The 19,366-nt window shown below is 46.6% G+C and overlaps 1 protein-coding gene across 2 annotated transcripts; it reads left to right on the top strand.

Moving 5' to 3' along the window:
* Nucleotides 1-1,903: 1,903 nt before the first annotated feature.
* On the top strand, nt 1,904-15,456 carry ptena (phosphatase and tensin homolog A). Of its 2 annotated transcripts, none has more exons than XM_035532954.1 (10): nt 1,904-2,395; nt 7,144-7,228; nt 8,066-8,110; nt 8,343-8,386; nt 9,609-9,847; nt 10,089-10,230; nt 13,181-13,347; nt 13,873-13,980; nt 14,179-14,301; nt 15,224-15,456. In XM_035532954.1, the coding sequence occupies exons 1-10, from the start codon at nt 2,317-2,319 to the stop codon at nt 15,407-15,409; spliced, it is 1,218 nt and encodes a 405-aa protein (XP_035388847.1). In that variant the 5' UTR covers nt 1,904-2,316; the 3' UTR covers nt 15,410-15,456. The 2 variants fall into 2 exon arrangements, with proteins under 2 accessions (XP_035388847.1, XP_035388846.1); XM_035532953.1 differs by having other exon boundaries at nt 13,873-14,107; nt 14,204-14,301.
* Nucleotides 15,457-19,366: the final 3,910 nt, after the last annotated feature.

Here is a 19,366-nt window from a genome sequence, read left to right as displayed (position 1 = left end):
GAGAGAGAGAGAGAGTTACTCTTAGCAAAGGCAGATGCATGCAGTATCATAGACATCTAAGCCACCTAAAAGCCACACCTAAGCCACCTCAAATTTATTACACTCTACTGCCCTCTGCTGTTGTACTTATTGTTGGTTTGTTCTTTTGCGTTCTCTGTCAGCATACGTGCTTCTAAAATGTATATGAACACAGTTATAATTAGCGATAAACTCTAGCTGCATAAGATATAACGTTTAAACCACAAAACGAAACTTAAGGGTTTGACCTGGTATGTTTACAGGTAATCCTTTTTAAATCTACTAACTACATTCTCATTACTGTATTTGGATGTTAAAACCCAAAGCCCCGTGCATAGGTACTCAAATGATATGAATAAAATGTATTTAATAGTACTCAAATAGAAGGAACAAAATCCATATCGAGCGCCGAGTTGGCCACTATTCATATACCAATGGTAAATGGGCTAAAGTAAAATTAAACTGATAGATTTTTTTGGCGTTATTAAAAAGTGAATAAATAAACACATAATATATAATGGTGAAATAACCAAGGTCAACTTTAAGACCTCTTATACAACAGGTGGCGCAAGAGGAGTCAACACTTCCACAGACCACTTTCCACCGCTCACATGTTCCAGATTCCCATGACTCACAAATGTTTCAAAATATTAGAAGGCACTTATGCTAAAGTCAGATGATTCTAAAATCATAGAACTCTGTAGTATTGTTTGACCGAAGTCTGCAATATAACTAATATCCTAATAGTCTTAATCAACAAAAGATTAACAGCATACAACGCAAGGCAAAATATTCATTATTCCGCTAAGCATCTGATGAATAGTCTTATATTTCCAAGGGTCAGGTACAGCTGTCTCCCACTTGTCTGACTCGCCATTAGAGAAACTGAAACTATTTTATCGTCTGTAGCCAGACATTGTATCCCAATTCGAAATATGACTTCCATTCAGGAAGGTACGGAACAATGTAACTGTACTAATGCATGTAATGGAAACATTGTAATTGTACTAATGCATGTATTGGAAACAATATAACAATGTAACCGTATTAATGAATGTAAGAATGTAACTGTACTAATGCATGTATTGGAAAGAATGTAATTGTATTAATGCATGTATTGGAAGCAGTGTAACTATACTAATGAATGTAAGAATGTGACTATACTAATGCATGTATTGGAAAGAATGTAATTGTATTAATGCATGTATTGGAAGCAATGTAACTGTACTAATGAATGTAAGAATGTAACTGTACTAATGCATGTATTGGAAACTTCCCCAATCAGCTAAACATGTGACCACTTTGACAGGGTGAAGTGCTGCCAGCATTGAACTCGTATCCTTCCGCCACAGAAAGAATCGTGTAAAACGATGACTATCAGACGTAACGTTAAGGCAGTTTGAACTACACTTCCTGTTCTCTCGACAGTTTTGCGGTAAGCAATTAAGGACTGGTATTCGTTACATGACTCGGGAGCCCACGCGGAACTATTTGCGTGCGGCGGCAGAATACCCCGTTTAACTCTGCCAGATCTACCTTCTTTTTTCCTCCGTTGGAAGCCATGATGGAAGTTTGAGAGTTCAGCTGGAGACAACCGTGAGAAGATGCCTCCCTCGCGCAAATCCGCAACGCGTACGTTCTCTCCGGTTTAGCCGCTGCGCATTCAGTACACGCGTGAGGTGGAGACCGTCGGGTTATTTTGGAATTTTTTTTTTTTGTTTTTTTTTTTTTTTAATTTTTTTTTTTTTTTTGCGGAATACCTAGAGACCTCTGCGCGACAACGATGATCATTCGCTAGGACGCTTTTGCTTTTAAAGGGGGGGCAGCTAGAGGGCTCGTGAAAGGCTCGGGCGAGATCTCCCCCCCCACACCCCCCCCACCCCAACCAACCCCCGGTTAAACGACGATGGAGAGGAGCTCGCGCCCTCGGTGAGGCCGAGCACGGGCGCCTGCCCTCCGGCCCCCGGAGACTCCCACCGCCGTCGGATGCGCTCCGGTTTGGGCCGCTTACGGGGGGGAAAAACCGGGAGACTGCGCGACGGACTTCCAGCCGCCGCGAGAGTCGGGCCTGCTTTGTCGGAGCGGCGCGAGGGCCCCGTCTTTATGACACGCGAGCCTAGTAGTGCTGCTCGCGCGACGACAAGCACCGCGTAGCCCGCGCGAAGCGGAGCTGCGAGAGAGGGGACGGAGTCGTCGCACGCAAAGACGCCCTTTCGAAATTAAATCCGCAATTAAACATACAAAAAAAAAAAAAAAAAAAAAAAAACCCTCAGAAACTGAGAAACTCCTGTCGGTGCAATGGCTGCGATCATTAAAGAAATTGTGAGTCGAAATAAGAGGAGATACCAGGAAGATGGATTCGACTTGGACCTTACGTGTATCCTCAAGTCTGTTGGCCAGTTGCTCTTTGTGGCCTTTTCTCTCTCTCTTTTGCACGGTTTTATGTCTAAAATCCGAGAGGCTCGGTGGTTTGACAGATTAGCAGCTAACGCCGCCGGACTGTGTGTTGCTTGCAGTGCAAAGGCTTTGAGTCCTGGAATCATAGCCGTGCAAGGTTACGCCGACCCTCCTAAGACTGTGTAACACGCTTTCTAAGCCTGTTTTGATCATGTTGACCCGTCTGTTTGCTGATGCTAGCTGAATTAGCCGGGTTAGCCCGTGATTGGATGCATGCAGGGCGATCAAAGTTGTTCCATGCACGTCACTTCGTCCGGTTCCACCGCCGTGCCGTTATGTTGCGAAGCCCAGACCGGGTGGTTAACACATCCTCGTTATAAAGTTCCAGAGATCTAGCTCTATAACCGATCTGCTGTCTGCGATTACAGGTTATTACAGGCGCTTCCTATGCAGCCTCGACGGTGGGCTCTGCCCTGAGCGTGTCTTTCGGACTGGCCGTTTTGCGGCGTTTCCCTTTGTCGGCACGGCGGGGCGACCGGGCCTGACACCCGGGCCGAACTGCACGGGGACGTGGGTGCAGGTGCCTGTGCGTGCAGCCTGCATGAAGGCATCAGCGTTCAAGTCTTAAGAGTGACGGGTAGCGCTTCACGAAATGTTTGCATTAGGAAACTGTCTGTCTATCTATTTGTCTATCTATAAATGGTCTAATCTAATCCCGTTTTAAAATCGGAGGACAGGTCTGTGGTAGCATAGCTCTCTTTCTGTCAGTGAGGGCTCGTTGTGGGGGTCAGATTAGCGGCGGCAGTCGGACAGCCACGTTGGCTGTGGAAATGATTCTTCAATGTCAGAGCATGACTGCTGGACACTACGACTCGCAGCGAGACGTACTGGAATTAAGTGGAGGCCACTTGGATTCAGCGTGAGGAATGAGGACAAGCCGCGTAGTTTTGTGTTATACTAAATGTTATACAACATGCGTACCTTATATAAGATGTAAGAAATGTAATCCCGTAACTTGCTGTAAAACCTCTTACTATTAGAGTGAAATCGTATGATGGTAGTGACAGCCAAGGTGACGCATGGGTAATCTTGGTTAACACCTGGGCTTTGTTTTGCATGCGACCCCTGTGCAGTTCAACTGAAACTGTAATGACACCTAACGATAAAGGGTAGGGTTGTAATGAATAACGCAGTCGTCAAACATCAAAGGTGTTACTGGGCTAGACGGAGTGAAACACGCTTGAGTTTTTAATTCAACTGGAAATGATATGATATACTACATAGACTTATACAGGTCCCGGGAGTATAGGTTTTCCATAAAGCTTTGGGAAATTGATGGTCATTTATACAACATGGTGTGATTGTACAGAATAAGTATAGCAAGGTGAACCCTTTAAAGATGCTAAATATTTTGCTTTATGTGGTAATTATGAAGGCAAATGCGGTTACTTCCTGTTCTGATGTCAACTGTGCAGTTGGCAGCGATCTCCTGCGTGCTGGCCAGCCAAGTGGAATGTGACCATGTGGCTATCTGCCCCTTTACCCAAGACCTGTGCTTTCTGCGTTAGAGGGTTTTCCGTGTAGCTGGTGGAGTGACTAGGTACCTACCAAACGGCTCAATACTAAACTTTGTGATTTTGGAAAGTTTGCAAAACCCAGCAGTTATGTTCACTTACAATTAACAGGTTATTTATTTAAAAAACAGGATCGGTACAGTAAGACCACAAGTTAAAAATAGCAGTTTCTTCATTCTAAACCCATCTCTAGTCCCTCGAGCGTGGCATTTAGCCGTTGGCATGGCGTTGCGCGTGAGTGTGAATGTATTCAGTGGGAATCTTAATGCATAACGTCCACCGCTGAGGCGGTCTCATTCCAGATGATTCATTTCTTCTGAGTGTGGATGTGCAGTAGATGCAGCACCGTGCACGTATTTAACCGTAACGTCTGTTTGGCCAAACTCGTACATCACGACATGAACGGCGCTCCAGTTTCAGAGGAGGTGGAAATGATGTGATGTGCAGAACGATTAACACACTGATGCCTTCAGCCGTGACCGTGATTGAGATCCCGCAGGAGCGTGTGTGAGGAAGGCGCGCTCACCCATACAACAGAGCCACATGCAGCTCTGGCAGCAGGAAACAAATCCATCTGCTTTTGCCAAATTCAGAAATTCTTTTTATGTTTTCAGTATATTTTTGGAGGACCAGCGCCGGCTCAACCTGGACACTCGGGATTAATTTTTTTTTTTTTAATGGAAGCCCATTGAAAGTCTTGATAGACTGCCTTTTGCATTGAAGTATTTCTTGACGCTAGTCGATCTCCTTAGCATTGGCCACGGTAGATTATGGCAGATATTACACAGACTCGGGTCACTGGAAAGTCGCTCAGTATTTATTTCCAAACTTCTGCCTTATTGTTCTGTTTCTTTCCCCTCACTACTGCCTTCTCCCCCGTCTTTGTGATTTTTTTTTGTGTATGTAGTTGAGGAAACTGTTCAGTACCAGTTTGTTTTAGTTCGTTAGTCAAATCCAGGTTGCAAATATAAACCTCTAGATGTTTTTGTGTGTGTGTGTGTGTGTGTGTGTGTGTGTGCGCGCGCGCGCACAGTTGGAGCTCCTGCTCTTACAGGAGTACCCGTATGGCCCTCTGCTCTTATGTAGCTCTGGACTGCACTGCTGGGATTCAGGGGGTTGGAGAGAAGGGTGGTGTTAGAGAGAAGGGTGGAGGGAGGGAGGGAGGGAGGAGGAGGGGAGGTGGTGGTCCCTCAGGTGGATGTACTCTCTCGTCTTCGGGGCAGTTTAGTTCCTGATGGCAGTTTCTTTCAGCCTTTTGTGTGTGCTCTTGACACATTAGAGATGTTTGAGATTAGAGATACCTAACCTGTGTACTGTACCCCAGCAGTGGTGGGCCAGTGGTGGTATTGGATTTAGCTGGGATTACAGTCTAGTTTCTATAGCCGTTGTAGTCCGTATAGTCTTTTCCAGTGTATTTGTGGTTCTCTTGTCATTCCTAAGAAAAACATGTCCTGCAGAACCTCAAGTGCAATAATCTGAGCAGAATCTGATCCCGCAGTCCGAAAGAGCCCGTGTTCCTGCTCAAATGATTGCACTTGAGGTTCTGCAGGTCATCTAAAAGAAGATGCTGTTTTTCTTATGAATGACGGAAACCACAAATACACTGGTCTCTCTTACTGGTAAATGGAAAAGACTAATCCCAGCTAAATCCAATACCAACATCTCTAATCTCTGGTGTGTCAGTTTGGTTTAGTCACAAAAGATATTTAGTCAATGGGAGACAATTTAAACTCACAAGAGCACAGATGGAAGGCTGCAAGAAACTGCTGTCGGCCACTGACCTGCACAGAAGAGCAGCGAGCAGTCTGAGGGCTTTGGCCTGTGCTCCTAGTTTGCAGAGACAGAACCATGGGTCAAACTCACAGGTGTTTGCCTGTGAGACCCCTTTGTATCATCAGGTTATTAATCATCAGACACAAGGAGGGTTCGTCATATTTGCCACTAAGGGAAACAAACAGATGTTTGTTTGTTTTTTTCATTTTAACTACACTAAAAGGACATAAAAACCAATAAAGAAATAAAAACTCTTTTCCCAGCAAAATGCACTTTTCCACTGGTTTTGCCTTTTCTAATGCTTGCTTACCTTGATTTCGCAAATCTTTAAACAAGCATCAATATCAGATATAGGCAGAGTACATCCACCTTAGGCCCCCCTCTGCCCTTTTTAAATCCATCCAAGCATATTGTTATTTAATCAGTGTTTTTGGACGTGTGGTTGCTTCTTCTGTAAAGCTCAGTGTGTCTTCATAAAGGCTATCTGAGAGAGGTTGGCGTGTCTGCCACTTTTTGTGGGTTTTAACGTTTTATTTATTTTTAAAGTGGTTGGTGCTTGAGCAGTTGAGCTATATATAACCCTGACTCATCCAATTAAAACCGTTCTGGCTTTCCATTTTGACAGTACCGCTACAGGAAACGCGTAAAACAGAAAGTGGTCCTGGCCTTTTTCTCTCACGCTGTCCCCTCATCTCTCCCTCCATCTCCCTCTCGTTCTTTGTCATCCTCTGACGCGTTCCTATACTGTTCGAAGCGTTTGCTTGCTCGTTGCGATCTGCGCTCCCTTGTGCGAGTTCTCTCGGTCTCCCATCCCCCGGCAGCGTGTGGGGTGCAGGCTCGGGGTCACGGACAGGCCACGTTGGTGAGGCGGGGTCACAGATATGGCTGGTGATCATCTCCTGTTTTGCAGTGTGCTCTTTTGCCCTGCTGTGTTGGGACCATGTGGGAGAAGGTGTTGCTTTGCCTGTGGTCTGGTTTTTTTTTTGTTGTTTTTTTTTTCTGCTTTCCAGACAGTCTGAACATAAACTTCACCAGCTGGTTTCACCTCGCCTGCCTAACGTCTCATTCTGTTGCAGTATTAGATATCATGGTTGTGCAATTTACTTGATGTATATAAAGTTTCTTCCCCTTTATCCTGTATAAAAAAGAGCAAAGAGTTTGTTGCATGATTTCTTGTGTGGTCTATGTGTGAGTAAGCGATGTTTTCTGTCTGGGAGCGCACAAGATCGTTTGGAGAGCTTGCCCCCACTGAAGATGATATTTAACATTGCCGACGTTTCTCTAACAAAAACGTATAAATGAGACAAACCCTGTAACGCGGAAGATCTCGGGGGTTGGGGTGGCTTGGCAAAAAGCCTTGGGTTCCTTATCCTGTGTTCAGACATCTACCCAAACATCATCGCCATGGGTTTTCCTGCAGAAAGGCTGGAGGGAGTGTACCGGAACAATATCGATGACGTAGTGCGGTGAGTGAAGCTGCTCCCTGGTGCCCCCCGGTGGTGGGGTGGGGGGTGTTCTTTTGGATTACCGTCTGTTCCACAGTGGCCTTCCTTTTATCGCTGAACCATGAGTCATTTGTGTATCAAAATCGCAAACGAGGACGAATGCCGTTGATTCTCATAAGAGCTGATCTTAATGACACGCTTGCACGTTATTGTAACAGCATTGACCAGATCCCTAATGAGGCTCATACGTTTTGGAAGGTGGTTTTATTTCGTATGTTGTTTTTGTTATCGTTCACAATAGTTGCGAGTTCTAATAGTAAAGTATTAAAATGCACTCAAATAAGCTGCAGCCGATTTTCATGTAGGAAAAACTTGCAGTTGATGCACAAAAGTGCCGATTGATTGTAGTATTGCTCTGAAAAGTCACATTTTGGGATGAATGCGGTAACTCATCACCAACTTGAGCTCAGTGTGAGCGTGGTGACTTATAACCGCTGTGTGCCCCAACACTTCAGTCTGTTAGACAGCCTTTATGACTTGTAATGTACATGTGGACGAACTCAAGTCTTTCATAGAGTGGTTGCTTAGTTTTATATTATATACTTTTATATGTGTATTTTAGGCAACGTTCTAATGCAGTCAACATTTTGTGGTTTTGTTTAAATATATAAAGGCTTAATGTGTCATTGCAGTATCTTCAGGATCTTCAGCTGTCAAACCAACATAGTCATATGTTTAGAACTATGAATGTAAAAGGGGTTAAATGTGAGTAATTGGTTTCCTATATAAAAGTGATGAGAGTTTTGGATCCGGTTTTGATGTTGTGTGAAGATGGTGATTCATTTTTGCCCTTTACAGGTTTTTGGATTCCAAGCACAGAAACCATTACAAGATCTATAACTTGTAAGTGCACAGTTGTTCTGATACAGAAATGTGTCCACCATGTAATCTTAAAAGCCTTTTATGTATAATACACAATTACACAGTTCTAGACCACTTGGAGGAAAAGTTTCATTTCAGTTTGATTTTAGCATGTATAAATATCCTTTTCAATCACAAGGTAACTTTTGAGTTACATTGGTTGTTCTTGGCTTGTCATATCTTGTCTTTTTAATTTTACTTAATTGTCTTTCAGATGTGCAGAGCGACACTACGATGCAGCGAAGTTCAACTGTAGGGGTAAGTACACCAAATGAATGAACAGTTCTGCTGAATACAAAAGAATGTCCATGTCGCATTATAACCACCTGTTTCCAACCCAAACCATTTATTTCCAAAATAGTACCTTTCATGTTGTGTTGTTTTGAGCTTATTTTTTAAAGCCAGTGATATCGATGAACTACAAATATTCCAAGTCCGTTATGTTCGCCTTTGTGAGCCGCAGACAAATAATGGCAGTCACCTGGTTGACCTGCTCCGTTTACTTCAGAAGTGTAGTTGGTCTGCTGTGAGGGGAAAAGTGGAGATACAAGTCCGATCTGGTTCAGTGAAAGCTTGGATGTGTTTAAAATGGTCAAATCATAGAGACACATGGCCTCTCCTGGTTTATTATGCGAATAAGGCACTAACGTGCAAGATTACTTTACTTTAATAATAAACTCTTTTTATATTGAGTGTTTCCCACAAGGGTTCAGTAGGAATAAAATGAAATTGTGAATTAAAACAATGGAAATGATGATGCACAACAATTAGGTGTGGAGTCTAGATGGGTGCGTACCTCTGGTCGCTCGGCGGGGGGGGGGGGGGGATTCCACGGCTCAGGTCCGTAGTGAGACCAGGCCGTTCAGCACGTCTGAGGGCTCCTGCAGGATAAAGCCCAATGATCAGGGCACAGCAGAGAACACGTGGGGCATTTAAAGGGCATTAAGAATGTCTTAATCAGTTCTGAAGGAAGCAGATAGCCAGTGCAGCTGTCTGAGAATAAGTGCGTTAGTCCAGATGAGTTGATGCACAAGCATGTGTGAGATTTTTGCTGGCAGCTTTTAATTTCTGAGGTGACACAATGCACTTTTAACGAAGCTGTTGACCGCAAAATCAAGTTTTTGAGAAACTCGGAACTAATCCTCGTACCAAGTAATGTAGGTTAGTGCCAGTAGGTCATGGAAGCTTAAATCAGTTGTTCATGCAATATTTAACTGTGATGTAAACACGACTAAAACTGGAATAATCTGTGTCATAACCTCAAGAACCATTGTGGCTATTTTTGAAATCTGCTTGAAATAAAATTCTTGGAGTTTATTCCTGAAATTTTAGCCAATCAAAAATGTTTCTTTTGGCATTCTGACCAATCCCAAGAAAGCTGACGCTCGCACAGATCAAGCTTGCTCTCTTGACTTAATCTTGACCAACCTTGACCGTTGTGGTGATTTTGCTGTGTTGTCGATTTTGCTGTGTTGCCCAGTTGCACAGTACCCGTTTGAGGACCACAACCCCCCTCAGCTGGAGCTGATTAAGCCCTTCTGCGAGGATCTCGACCAATGGCTGTCTGAGGACGAGAACCACGTGGCAGCCATCCACTGCAAGGCCGGGAAAGGTCGCACGGGGGTCATGATCTGCGCTTACCTGTTGCATCGTAGGAAGTTCATGGAGGCACAGGAAGCTCTGGATTTCTACGGGGAAGTGAGGACCAGGGATAAGAAGGTGGGCAGGTGGTACCCAAACTTCTAAAGCCCGATGGAATGCGCTACATCCGAAATAACATATTTGAGACGAACATATTTAGTGTGTGTATTTAATAGATTGTCGATTGATAATCTATTAAACATGTATAAATAGATGGATAGGTAGAGAGGTGCGTGTGTGCGTGCGTGCGCGCGTGTAATTCCGTCTGTCCGTCTGTGCGGTGACGTGAGCCTTGTGTGCTGGTCTCGTTCCCCCGCAGGGTGTGACCATTCCCAGCCAGCGGCGCTACGTGTACTATTACAGCCATCTACTGAGGAACCAGCTGGACTACAAGCCTGTAGCGCTCCTTTTCCACAAGATGGTGTTCGAGACCCTCCCCATGTTCAGCGGGGGCACCTGCAGTAAGTGTGGCTGGACAGAGGGCGTGGCCTGTACCCACTCGGTGGCTCCTCTGCACTTCCTTTTTTCACTTCCACTTGCGCAAACGCGTACGGCACTAACGCTCTTCTATTTTGTAAAGGCGGTGCAGTGCAGTGGTCATGTGATGGGGTCTTTATGCGGACGCTCCAGTGAACTGAGAGAAGCTAGAATGTGAACCGGCCAGTTCGTGAAGCGAGGAGGGGGCGTGGCTAAGGGTAGTGGGGGAGGGGGCGTGGCTAAGGGTAGTGGGGGAGGGGGCGTGGCTAAGGGTAGTGGGGAGAGGCATCATTTCTGAAAAGGTCTGGAGCAAAGCTGTAGGGAACTTTTACACGTACGCATGCTCATACTGTGTTCAGTTTGTAGTGTTGGCGTTGTGATAGAAATGGGGTGTGTGTGTGTGTCTGTGAGCGTTTTACCCTCTGTGTTCAGTCTTGGCTCTGTTCCTGATTGCCTAACATTCATCTGTATCTCCCCCTCTGTTCCTGCCTTCTGAGGGCTCTCTTCTGACTTGGCCTACTAGGCTGCACACATGTTCAAACTAGGAGCACCGAAGATCTCCCGCCACATGAAAGACTAGCTGCATTTGTGTGTATGTGTGTGTTTGTTTGTTTGTTTATGGAGACATGGGAGTGCGTGGACGTCGAGGCTGGGGGGTCTGTGTGTGTGTGTGTGTGTGTGTGTGAGTGTGTGTACTCTGTGGCTGTGAAACCAGACTAGAACCACCTCCAACCAGTCCAGTGCTGCGCTGGCACGGCCAAGTCAGACGCCCTGAAGCTCCGAGCGCGGCCGTGTGGGTACAGGATCGCCGGCTGCGCTGCTACTGCCGCTGGCATGTTTAACCTCCTTCTCTCTCTCCAAGGGGACAGTACTGTTAAAAACAGGAGCGAGGCGAACCCGCAGGGCTTCAAGAAAGGAAGCTGGCACTGGGGTAAAGCTGCATTCCCTTCACTACTAACGGTAGCTGAGCAGGCCGGCCCTCGCCCCAAGCACAGCGCCCTCCGGTGGTGCGGTGTATGAAGTGTGAGCCTGTGCTCTTGTAGTGGGGGGGGGGGGGTTTCAGGCGGCGTGAGGTCACAGCACCGCACAGCTCAGGTCCCTGAGAACACCGAGCTGTGCAGTGGTGTGTTGGACCGACTCGGTCTCTAATGATGGCAAAGTAGCCAGGCTTACAGGGTTTACTGCTCTGTATGCACCCTGCTTTAGGCTGCCTGGTTACATTACATTACTCTGCCTGTCAGCCACTGTTTTTTAATGCCCTCTGTCAGGGCAGTGCATGCCCACACACACATACCCCATGTAGTAATGCACTGCAAAATAACAAACATCACTTAAGAATATCAGAACCCTGCGGGTGTAAAATTAGAAACCCTTAGTGAGTGTTGGTGATAGAAAAGGCGGGAATGAGATGACAACTAATGCACAGTTGAGATCTTGGAACATTTGCATCGTGCTGTAAAAGGAGTTGGGTTGCGGTTGGGGTTAGTCAGCACTCGCTGCCCACCCAATAGTGTTAGGGGTTGGGGTTAGTCAGCACTCACTGCCCACCCAGTAGTGTTAGGGGTTGGGGTTAGTCAGCACTCGCTGCCCACCCAGTAGTGTTAGGGGTTGGGGTTAGTCAGCACTCGCTGCCCACCCAGTAGTGTTAGGGGTTGGGGTTAGTCAGCACTCGCTGCCCACCCAGAAGTGTTAGGGGTTGGGGTTAGTCAGCACTCGCTGCCCACCCAGTAGTGTTAGGGGTTGGGGTTAGTCAGCACTCGCTGCCCACCCAGTAGTGTTAGGGGTTGGGGTTAGTCAGCACTCGCTGCCCACCCAGTAGTGTTAGGGGTTGGGGTTAGTCAGCACTCGCTGCCCACCCAGTAGTGTTAGGGGTTGGGGTTAGTCAGCACTCGCTGCCCACCCAGTAGTGTTAGGGGTTGGGGTTAGTCAGCACTCGCTGCCCACCCAGTAGTGTTAGGGGTTGGGGTTAGTCAGCACTCGCTGCCCACCCAGTAGTGTTAGGGGTTGGGGTTAGTCAGCACTCGCTGCCCACCCAGTAGTGTTAGGGGTTGGGGTTAGTCAGCACTCGCTGCCCACCCAGTAGTGTTAGGGGTTGGGGTTGGTCAGCACTCGCTGCCCACCCAGTAGTGTTAGGGGTTGGGGTTAGTCAGCACTCGCTGCCCACCCAGTAGTGTTGGGGGTTGGGGTTAGTCAGCACTCGCTGCCCACCCAGTAGTGTTGGGGGTTGGGGTTAGCACTCGCTGCCCACCCAGTAGTGTTGGGGGTTGGGGTTAGTCAGCACTCGCTGCCCACCCAGTAGTGTTGGGGGTTGGGGTTAGTCAGCACTCGCTGCCCACCCAGTAGTGTTAGGGGTTGGGGTTAGTCAGCACTCGCTGCCCACCCAGTAGTGTTGGGGGTTGGGGTTAGTCAGCACTCGCGGCCCACCCAGTAGTGTTGGGGGTTGGGGTTAGTCAGCACTCGCTGCCCACCCAGTAGTGTTGGGGGTTGGGGTTAGTCAGCACTCGCTGCCCACCCAGTAGTGTTGGGGGTTGGGGTTAGTCAGCACTCGCTGCCCACCCAGTAGTGTTGGGGGTTGGGGTTAGTCAGCACTCGCTGCAGCAGCTGGGCACATACAGTGCCATTAGTTACTCTTGTTCAGAAAAGGGCCCTGTACGCTTGCCTGCCGACTGTACTGGCTGCATGCTCTCTGCGGGCTGCACTCCATTCTATGACGCCCCTTTCCTTATAAGGGACACATGGCTTCTGGTGCTTTCCGAGGTGGGGGGGTGGAGCCTATTCCTGCTTTCTTCCCACTTACACCTTGTGCCCTGTTTTTTTTCCATGTCGTCTTTGAGTGAGTGTCAAACGTCTCTTCTGAATGTCTCTGTGTTTTGTGTTTTTTTTTTCATCCTATCCTCAAACCCCACCTGCCTCTCCTGCGGTCTCTCTTCTCAGATCCTCAGTTTGTGGTCTACCAGCTGAAAGTGAAGATCCACACGTCGAATCCGGCCCACACGCGAAGGGAAGAGAAGCACATGTTCTTTGAGTTCTCGCAGCCACTTCCTGTTTGTGGCGACATTAAAGTGGAGTTCTTCCACAAACAAAATAAAATGATGAAAAAGGTTGGTTGACATTTGTCCTTTGCCCTCTGACCTCTGTTGCGTTAGCCAGCACTGCAGAACTGGTCCTCTGTGTGAGTGTGTGTGTGAGTGTGTGTGAGTGTGTGTGTGAGTGTGTGTGTGAGTGTGTGTGTGAGTGTGTGTGTGAGTGTGTGTGTGAGTGTGTGTGTGAGTGTGTGTGTGAGTGTGTGTGTGAGTGTGTGTGTGTGTGAGTGTGTGTGTGTGTGAGTGTGTGTGTGAGTGTGTGTGTGTGTGAGTGTGTGTGTGAGTGTGTGTGTGAGTGTGTGTGTGTGTTTGGGTGGGCTCCTCACTCTCGCGTGGGTGGGTGCGTGCATGGACACGTGATTTATCAGTGTCTCTGTGTTCTTTAAATACAACCTTTGTTATTTTAACGTGCTCTCTGTATATACATTTTGCGTATTTAGTTTGTTGGCTCGAGTGTGTGCCTGTGTGTAAATGTGTTATTTATGGCTGTAAAATGTAAACCTTTCCTGGATGTTTGCATTTCTCTTTTCTCGCGTCCTGCAGGATAAAATGTTCCATTTCTGGGTCAACACGTTCTTCATCCCTAGCCCAGAGGACAGCCAGTCGAAGGTGGAGAATGGCTCCGTGGTGAACGACATCGACGGCAACTCCGCCCAGTGCCAGAGCTCTCCAGCAGAGCACGAGAGAGGCCTCGGAGGTGGCGGGGAGCGTGAGCGCGCGGCGGAGCGGGGAGGCCTCGGAGGTGGCGGGGAGCGTGAGCGCGCGGCGGAGCGGGGAGGCCTCGGAGGTGGCGGGGAGCGTGAGCGCGCGGCGGAGCGGGGAGGCCTCGGAGGTGGCGGGGAGCGTGAGCGCGCGGCGGAGCGGGGAGGAGGAGATGCAGACCGGGATTACTTGATTCTTACTCTGACAAAAAATGACCTCGATAAAGCCAATAAAGACAAAGGGAACAGATACTTCTCTCCCAACTTTAAGGTAAGAACACGTGAGAACGCGCAAGAGCCACAACTCTCTCAGGCCTCCTTAGCCAGAAAGCTTGGAGTTGTTGTGTGCAAACAGATGGTTCCTTTTGTATTTACTGAATGAGCGTTTTGTGTTCAACCTGCTTTTGTATTGCTTAGTCGGGCACGTATGATGTTTGTGAATGTTTGTTTGTATATTTTACACATCAAAGGGAAGGAAACTGAGTAATCGTGTTTGATCATGGAGTTGCTTCTTCTGTCGGGTTTTTTTTGGTCGTTCTAAACCCAGAAGGCCCCAAGGTCTTGGGGTTCAGGCTGATCTCCAGTAAAGGGTTAAAGAATTAAAGGTCTTCATTTTTTTTTTTTTTTTTGATGATAGTGATAACTTTATTAATGCCAATAGACAATCAATGTTTCCACTTTTAGCTTAATCTGCTGTAAAGTGAATTTGTAGCTGAATTTGCAGCATTGTATAAAAAAAAACCCAAGAAGGATCAAAAAGGAAGTTCAGTCCTGAGAGAGTGAACAGGACCCAGGAGGAGCATCAGCACTGGAACAGAATTCCTGTTTTCAGCAGTGTGGCTAGATCTGCCTTTACAAAGGTGGCCAGTGAAGGTGTGCGATGACTTTTTATAAAGGAAGTGAATTAAAAAAACATTGCTTCTCCCCTTGCGTAATGTTCATGTTTATATTGCTCTGTATGATGGCCCAGTAACCCTGTGTTACAAATCACGGACTGCAATTTGACGTGTCGGAGCCAGAATCACGTGCAGTTTAGAGTGACGCACGGCCGCTGGAGAAGCAATGCGCAGCCGTGACGAGCGTTGGTGATTTCTTTGTGCTCGAGCTTCGCTGTGTCGCGACTGTGTGTGGTGCCAGTGATTAAGTTTTTAAGAAACCTTTTTTTTTTTTTTTTTTTTGCCCCTTCTGCCCAGGTGAAGTTGTATTTCACTAAAACAGTAGAGGAGCCCTCGATCTCGGAGGCCAGTACGTCCACCTCGGTTACTCCAGATGTGAGCGACAACGAACCGGATCACTACCGTTATTCCGACACCACCGATTCCGACCCGGAAAACGAACCTTTTGACGAGGAACAGCACACACAAATCACAAAAGTCTGAACACTTTTTACACACACACACTCTTACACACACACACACACACACACACACACACACACACACACACACACACACGCACACACACACGGGACACAAATGCACACACACACAAATACTTGTACACCTGGACAAACACAAGCAAAACCAACCCACACCAGAGGAAAAAAAAAGGAGTAAACTTGAAAATGTACTGAAGAGAAAAGGACTCTCCCACCTCCACACACCACAGTCCTAGGAAAGCACCACCCATCGTAGAAAAATAAATATTCTGACCAATTTATTATTATTATTACATTTCTTATTACTCCTATTATGATTATGATTATGAATAATTTCCTAGTGTGGATATTGACATCATTGCCTGAGGTGGGTGGGAGGGTCCTGTAGCTACTCTGTGTGTATATATAAAATCCCTTTTTTGTGTCAAAGATGACAAAAAACTAGGCAATCAGGCGAGGGGAGGAGAGAGGGGACCACAAACCATCTCTCCTTCTCCCCATCTTCACCCAGGCCAGTGCTGCAATCACTCTCTCTCTCTCTCTCTCTCTCTCTCTCTCTCTCTCTCTCTCTCTCTCTCTCTCTCTCGCTCCCGCGTTCCTCCCCTCCTCTCTGTGAATGCTTCTCGTGCTGTCCGCAGGCGCCTATGACCTTTTGACCCCTTCCTGCGCGCTGTATGCTGGGATACGTAGTTCCTTCAGGCTGTCGTAAAGCGGCTACAGTGTGTCACTGTTCCAAACCCCCCCCCCCCCCCCCCCCCCCACTGTGTATAACGTTAAATTATGCAGAAAAAAAATGGCATCCCATGTAATTGTCAATGTTTTTTTTTATCCTAAGATAATAAAAAAAAATATAATACACAAAACCGCAGGGAAACAGTGTTTGCAATAATGTTAACACTCAACATTTAAAGGACAAACTGGTGTGCATGTTACTGGAGTTAGTGTCCATGTTTAATAAATGCTATACAATGTGTTTTTATTAAAACAGTGTGTCAGAAGTCTCTTAAAGTCTCATGAAGCCATTGACCATTGAGCTCATCACACACACACACACACACACACACACACTGAAATGTAAACAAGATTGTTTTAATGTACTGATGAATGACCCTCAGAAAACCCAGGTTTGTTTTTTCTTGTCAACTGTAACACTACATAAAATGTTACTCTTGTCTATCAAAAAAATAACCCAAGTATATGATGGACAAGAATGTTTTAAGAGTTTGGAAAACCATTGTCCTTTTGTAGATCTGTTCACCATTTGCAGTAACCGACTTTGTTCCATTTATTAGGTACCTAGTTCATCAAATCGCAAATGCCGTACAGTTAGCCTTACTGCAGAGGAGGAAAACCCAGTAGAGTGTTGAGGCTATTTGCTGCCACCAAATCAAGTCCAGCCAATGTGAAACCACACAATCTGAAAAACCCTTCTTAGAGATCAAATGAGAAACAAAGAATTATGTCCTCGGTGCATATTCCAAAGATTTAAGGGCGTAGAAAGTTGTTCTCTGTGTGAGTTAATGCAGTGGTAGCTTTACAGGTAGGTTAAGGTGCTTGACTTGTAATCAGAAGCTTGCCAGTTGCCACTGTTGGGCCCCTGAGCAAGGCCCTTAGCCCTCAGTTGCTCAAGTTGTGTTCACTCAGAATTGTAAGTCGCTTTGGATAAAAGTGTCATAACTGCTGTAAATGTAATGCCAGATTACATCTGCAAACCATCATATATTCAACCTAATATGAATTAGTGCCAGACTACTTCTGTAAACCAGTTTACAGTCAACCTAATCTGAGTTAATGCCAGATAACATCTGTAAACCAGTTTACAGTCAATCTAAGATCAAGGCACAGAATGTTTTGGATCTGCTGTTGGTGAAACTCCACCCTAGACATTTTGATGCAGTGACATGGGACGTGCCTGTGCTTATTCTATCCTGCAGTTGTCCAGCCATTTTAAAATTTTCACTACTGTGGATATGAAAGTCATCATATCCATGTTAACCAGGTCACATGTGTTAGGTGGAACAGTCACGTTCGCTGGGTCACATGCGTTAGGTGGAACAGTTGTGTTCACCAGGTTAAGTGCGTTAGGTGGAACAGTCATGTTCGTCAGGTTAAGTGCGTTAGGTGGAACAGTCATGTTCGTCAGGTTAAGTGCGTTAGGTGGAACAGTCATGTTCGTCAGGTCAAGTGCGTTAGGTGGAACAGTCGTGTTCGTCGGGTCAAGTGCGTTAGGTGGAACAGTCGTGTTCGTCGGGTCAAGTGCGTTAGGTGGAACAGTCGTGTTCGTCGGGTCAAGTGCGTTAGGTGGAACAGTCGTGTTCGTCGGGTCAAGTGCGTTAGGTGGAACAGTCGTGTTCGTCGGGTCAAGTGCGTTAGGTGGAACAGTCGTGTTCGTCGGGTCAAGTGCGTTAGGTGGAACAGTCGTGTTCGTCGGGTCAAGTGCGTTAGGTGGAACAGTCGTGTTCGTCGGGTCACGTGCGTTAGGTGGAACAGTCGTGTTCGTCGGGTCACGTGCGTTAGGTGGAACAGTCGTGTTCGCCGGGTCACGTGCGTTAGGTGGAACAGTCGTGTTCGCCGGGTCACGTGCGTTAGGTGGAACAGTCGTGTTCGCCGGGTCACGTGCGTTAGGTGGAACAGTCGTGTTCGCCGGGTCACGTGCGTTAGGTGGAACAGTCGTGTTCGCCGGGTCACGTGCGTTAGGTGGAACAGTCGTGTTCGCCGGGTCACGTGCGTTAGGTGGAACAGCTGTACCGTATATTGCCAGGCATTTGTTTACGGTTTGCAGAAGGCAGAAGTAGTTGTGTGCCATTAAAGGACAAGGTAAGTGAATGTTCAATGTATAGTACACTGCCTGGCCAAAAAAAAAGGTCACACACACTAATATTTTTGTTGGACCACCTTTAGCATTGATTACAGCATGCATTTGCTGTGGCATTGTTTCCACAAGCTTCTGCAATATCACAACATTTATTTCTGTTCAGAGTTGCATTAATTTTTCCCCAAGATCTTGCATTGATGATGTGGAGATTTGGACCACTGCGCAAAGTCTTCTCCAGCACATCCCAAAGATTCTCAATGGGGTTCAGGTCTGGGCTCTGTGGTGGCCAATCCATGTGTGAAAATGATGTCTCATGCTCCCTGAACCACTCTTTCACAATTTGAGCCCGATGAATCCTGGCATTGTCATCTTGGAATATGCCCGTGCCATCAGGGAAGAAAAAATCCATTGATGGAATAACCTGGTCGTTCAATATATTCAGGTAGTCCGCTGACCTCATTCTTTGGGCACATAACGTTGCTGAACCTAGACCTGACCAACTACAGCAACCTCAGATCATAGCACTGCCCCTACAGGCTTGTACGGTAGGCACTAGGCATGATGGATGCATCGCTTCAGCCGCCTCTCTTCTTACCCTGATGTGCCCATCACACAGGGTAAATCTGGACTCATCAGACCACAGGACCTTCTTTCATTGCTCCAGAGTCTAATCTTTATGCTCCCCAGCAAACTGAAACTGTTTTTGCCGGTTAGGCTCACTGACAAGTGGTTTTCTTAAGGCTACACAGCTGTTTAGTCCCAATCCCTTGAGTTCCCTTCACATTGTGCATGTGGAAGTGCTCTCACTTTCACTATTAAACATATCCATGAGTTCTACTGTTGTTTTTCTACGATTTGATTTCACCACACGTTTAAGTGATCGCCGATCACGATCGTTTCCCCACTGTCCTTCCACTTTTTAATAATATGTTGGGCAGTTCTTAACCTGATTTTAGTAGTTTCAGCATCTTCTTAGATGTTTTCTCTGCTTGATGCATGCCAATAATTTGACCCTTCTGAAACAGATTAACATCTTTTCCATGACCACAAGTTGTGTCTTTCAACATGGCTGTTTAACAAATGAGAAGCTACTCACCGCATCAGTTAGGGTTCAATAACTTGTTGACGGCTGAAACAATCACC

The sequence above is a fragment of the Electrophorus electricus genome, chromosome 13 (genome assembly GCF_013358815.1).
Source record: "Electrophorus electricus isolate fEleEle1 chromosome 13, fEleEle1.pri, whole genome shotgun sequence".
NCBI lineage: Eukaryota > Metazoa > Chordata > Actinopteri > Gymnotiformes > Gymnotidae > Electrophorus > Electrophorus electricus.
Note: the sequence above shows the minus strand (reverse complement) of the source record. Positions and strands in the feature narration are given on the sequence as shown.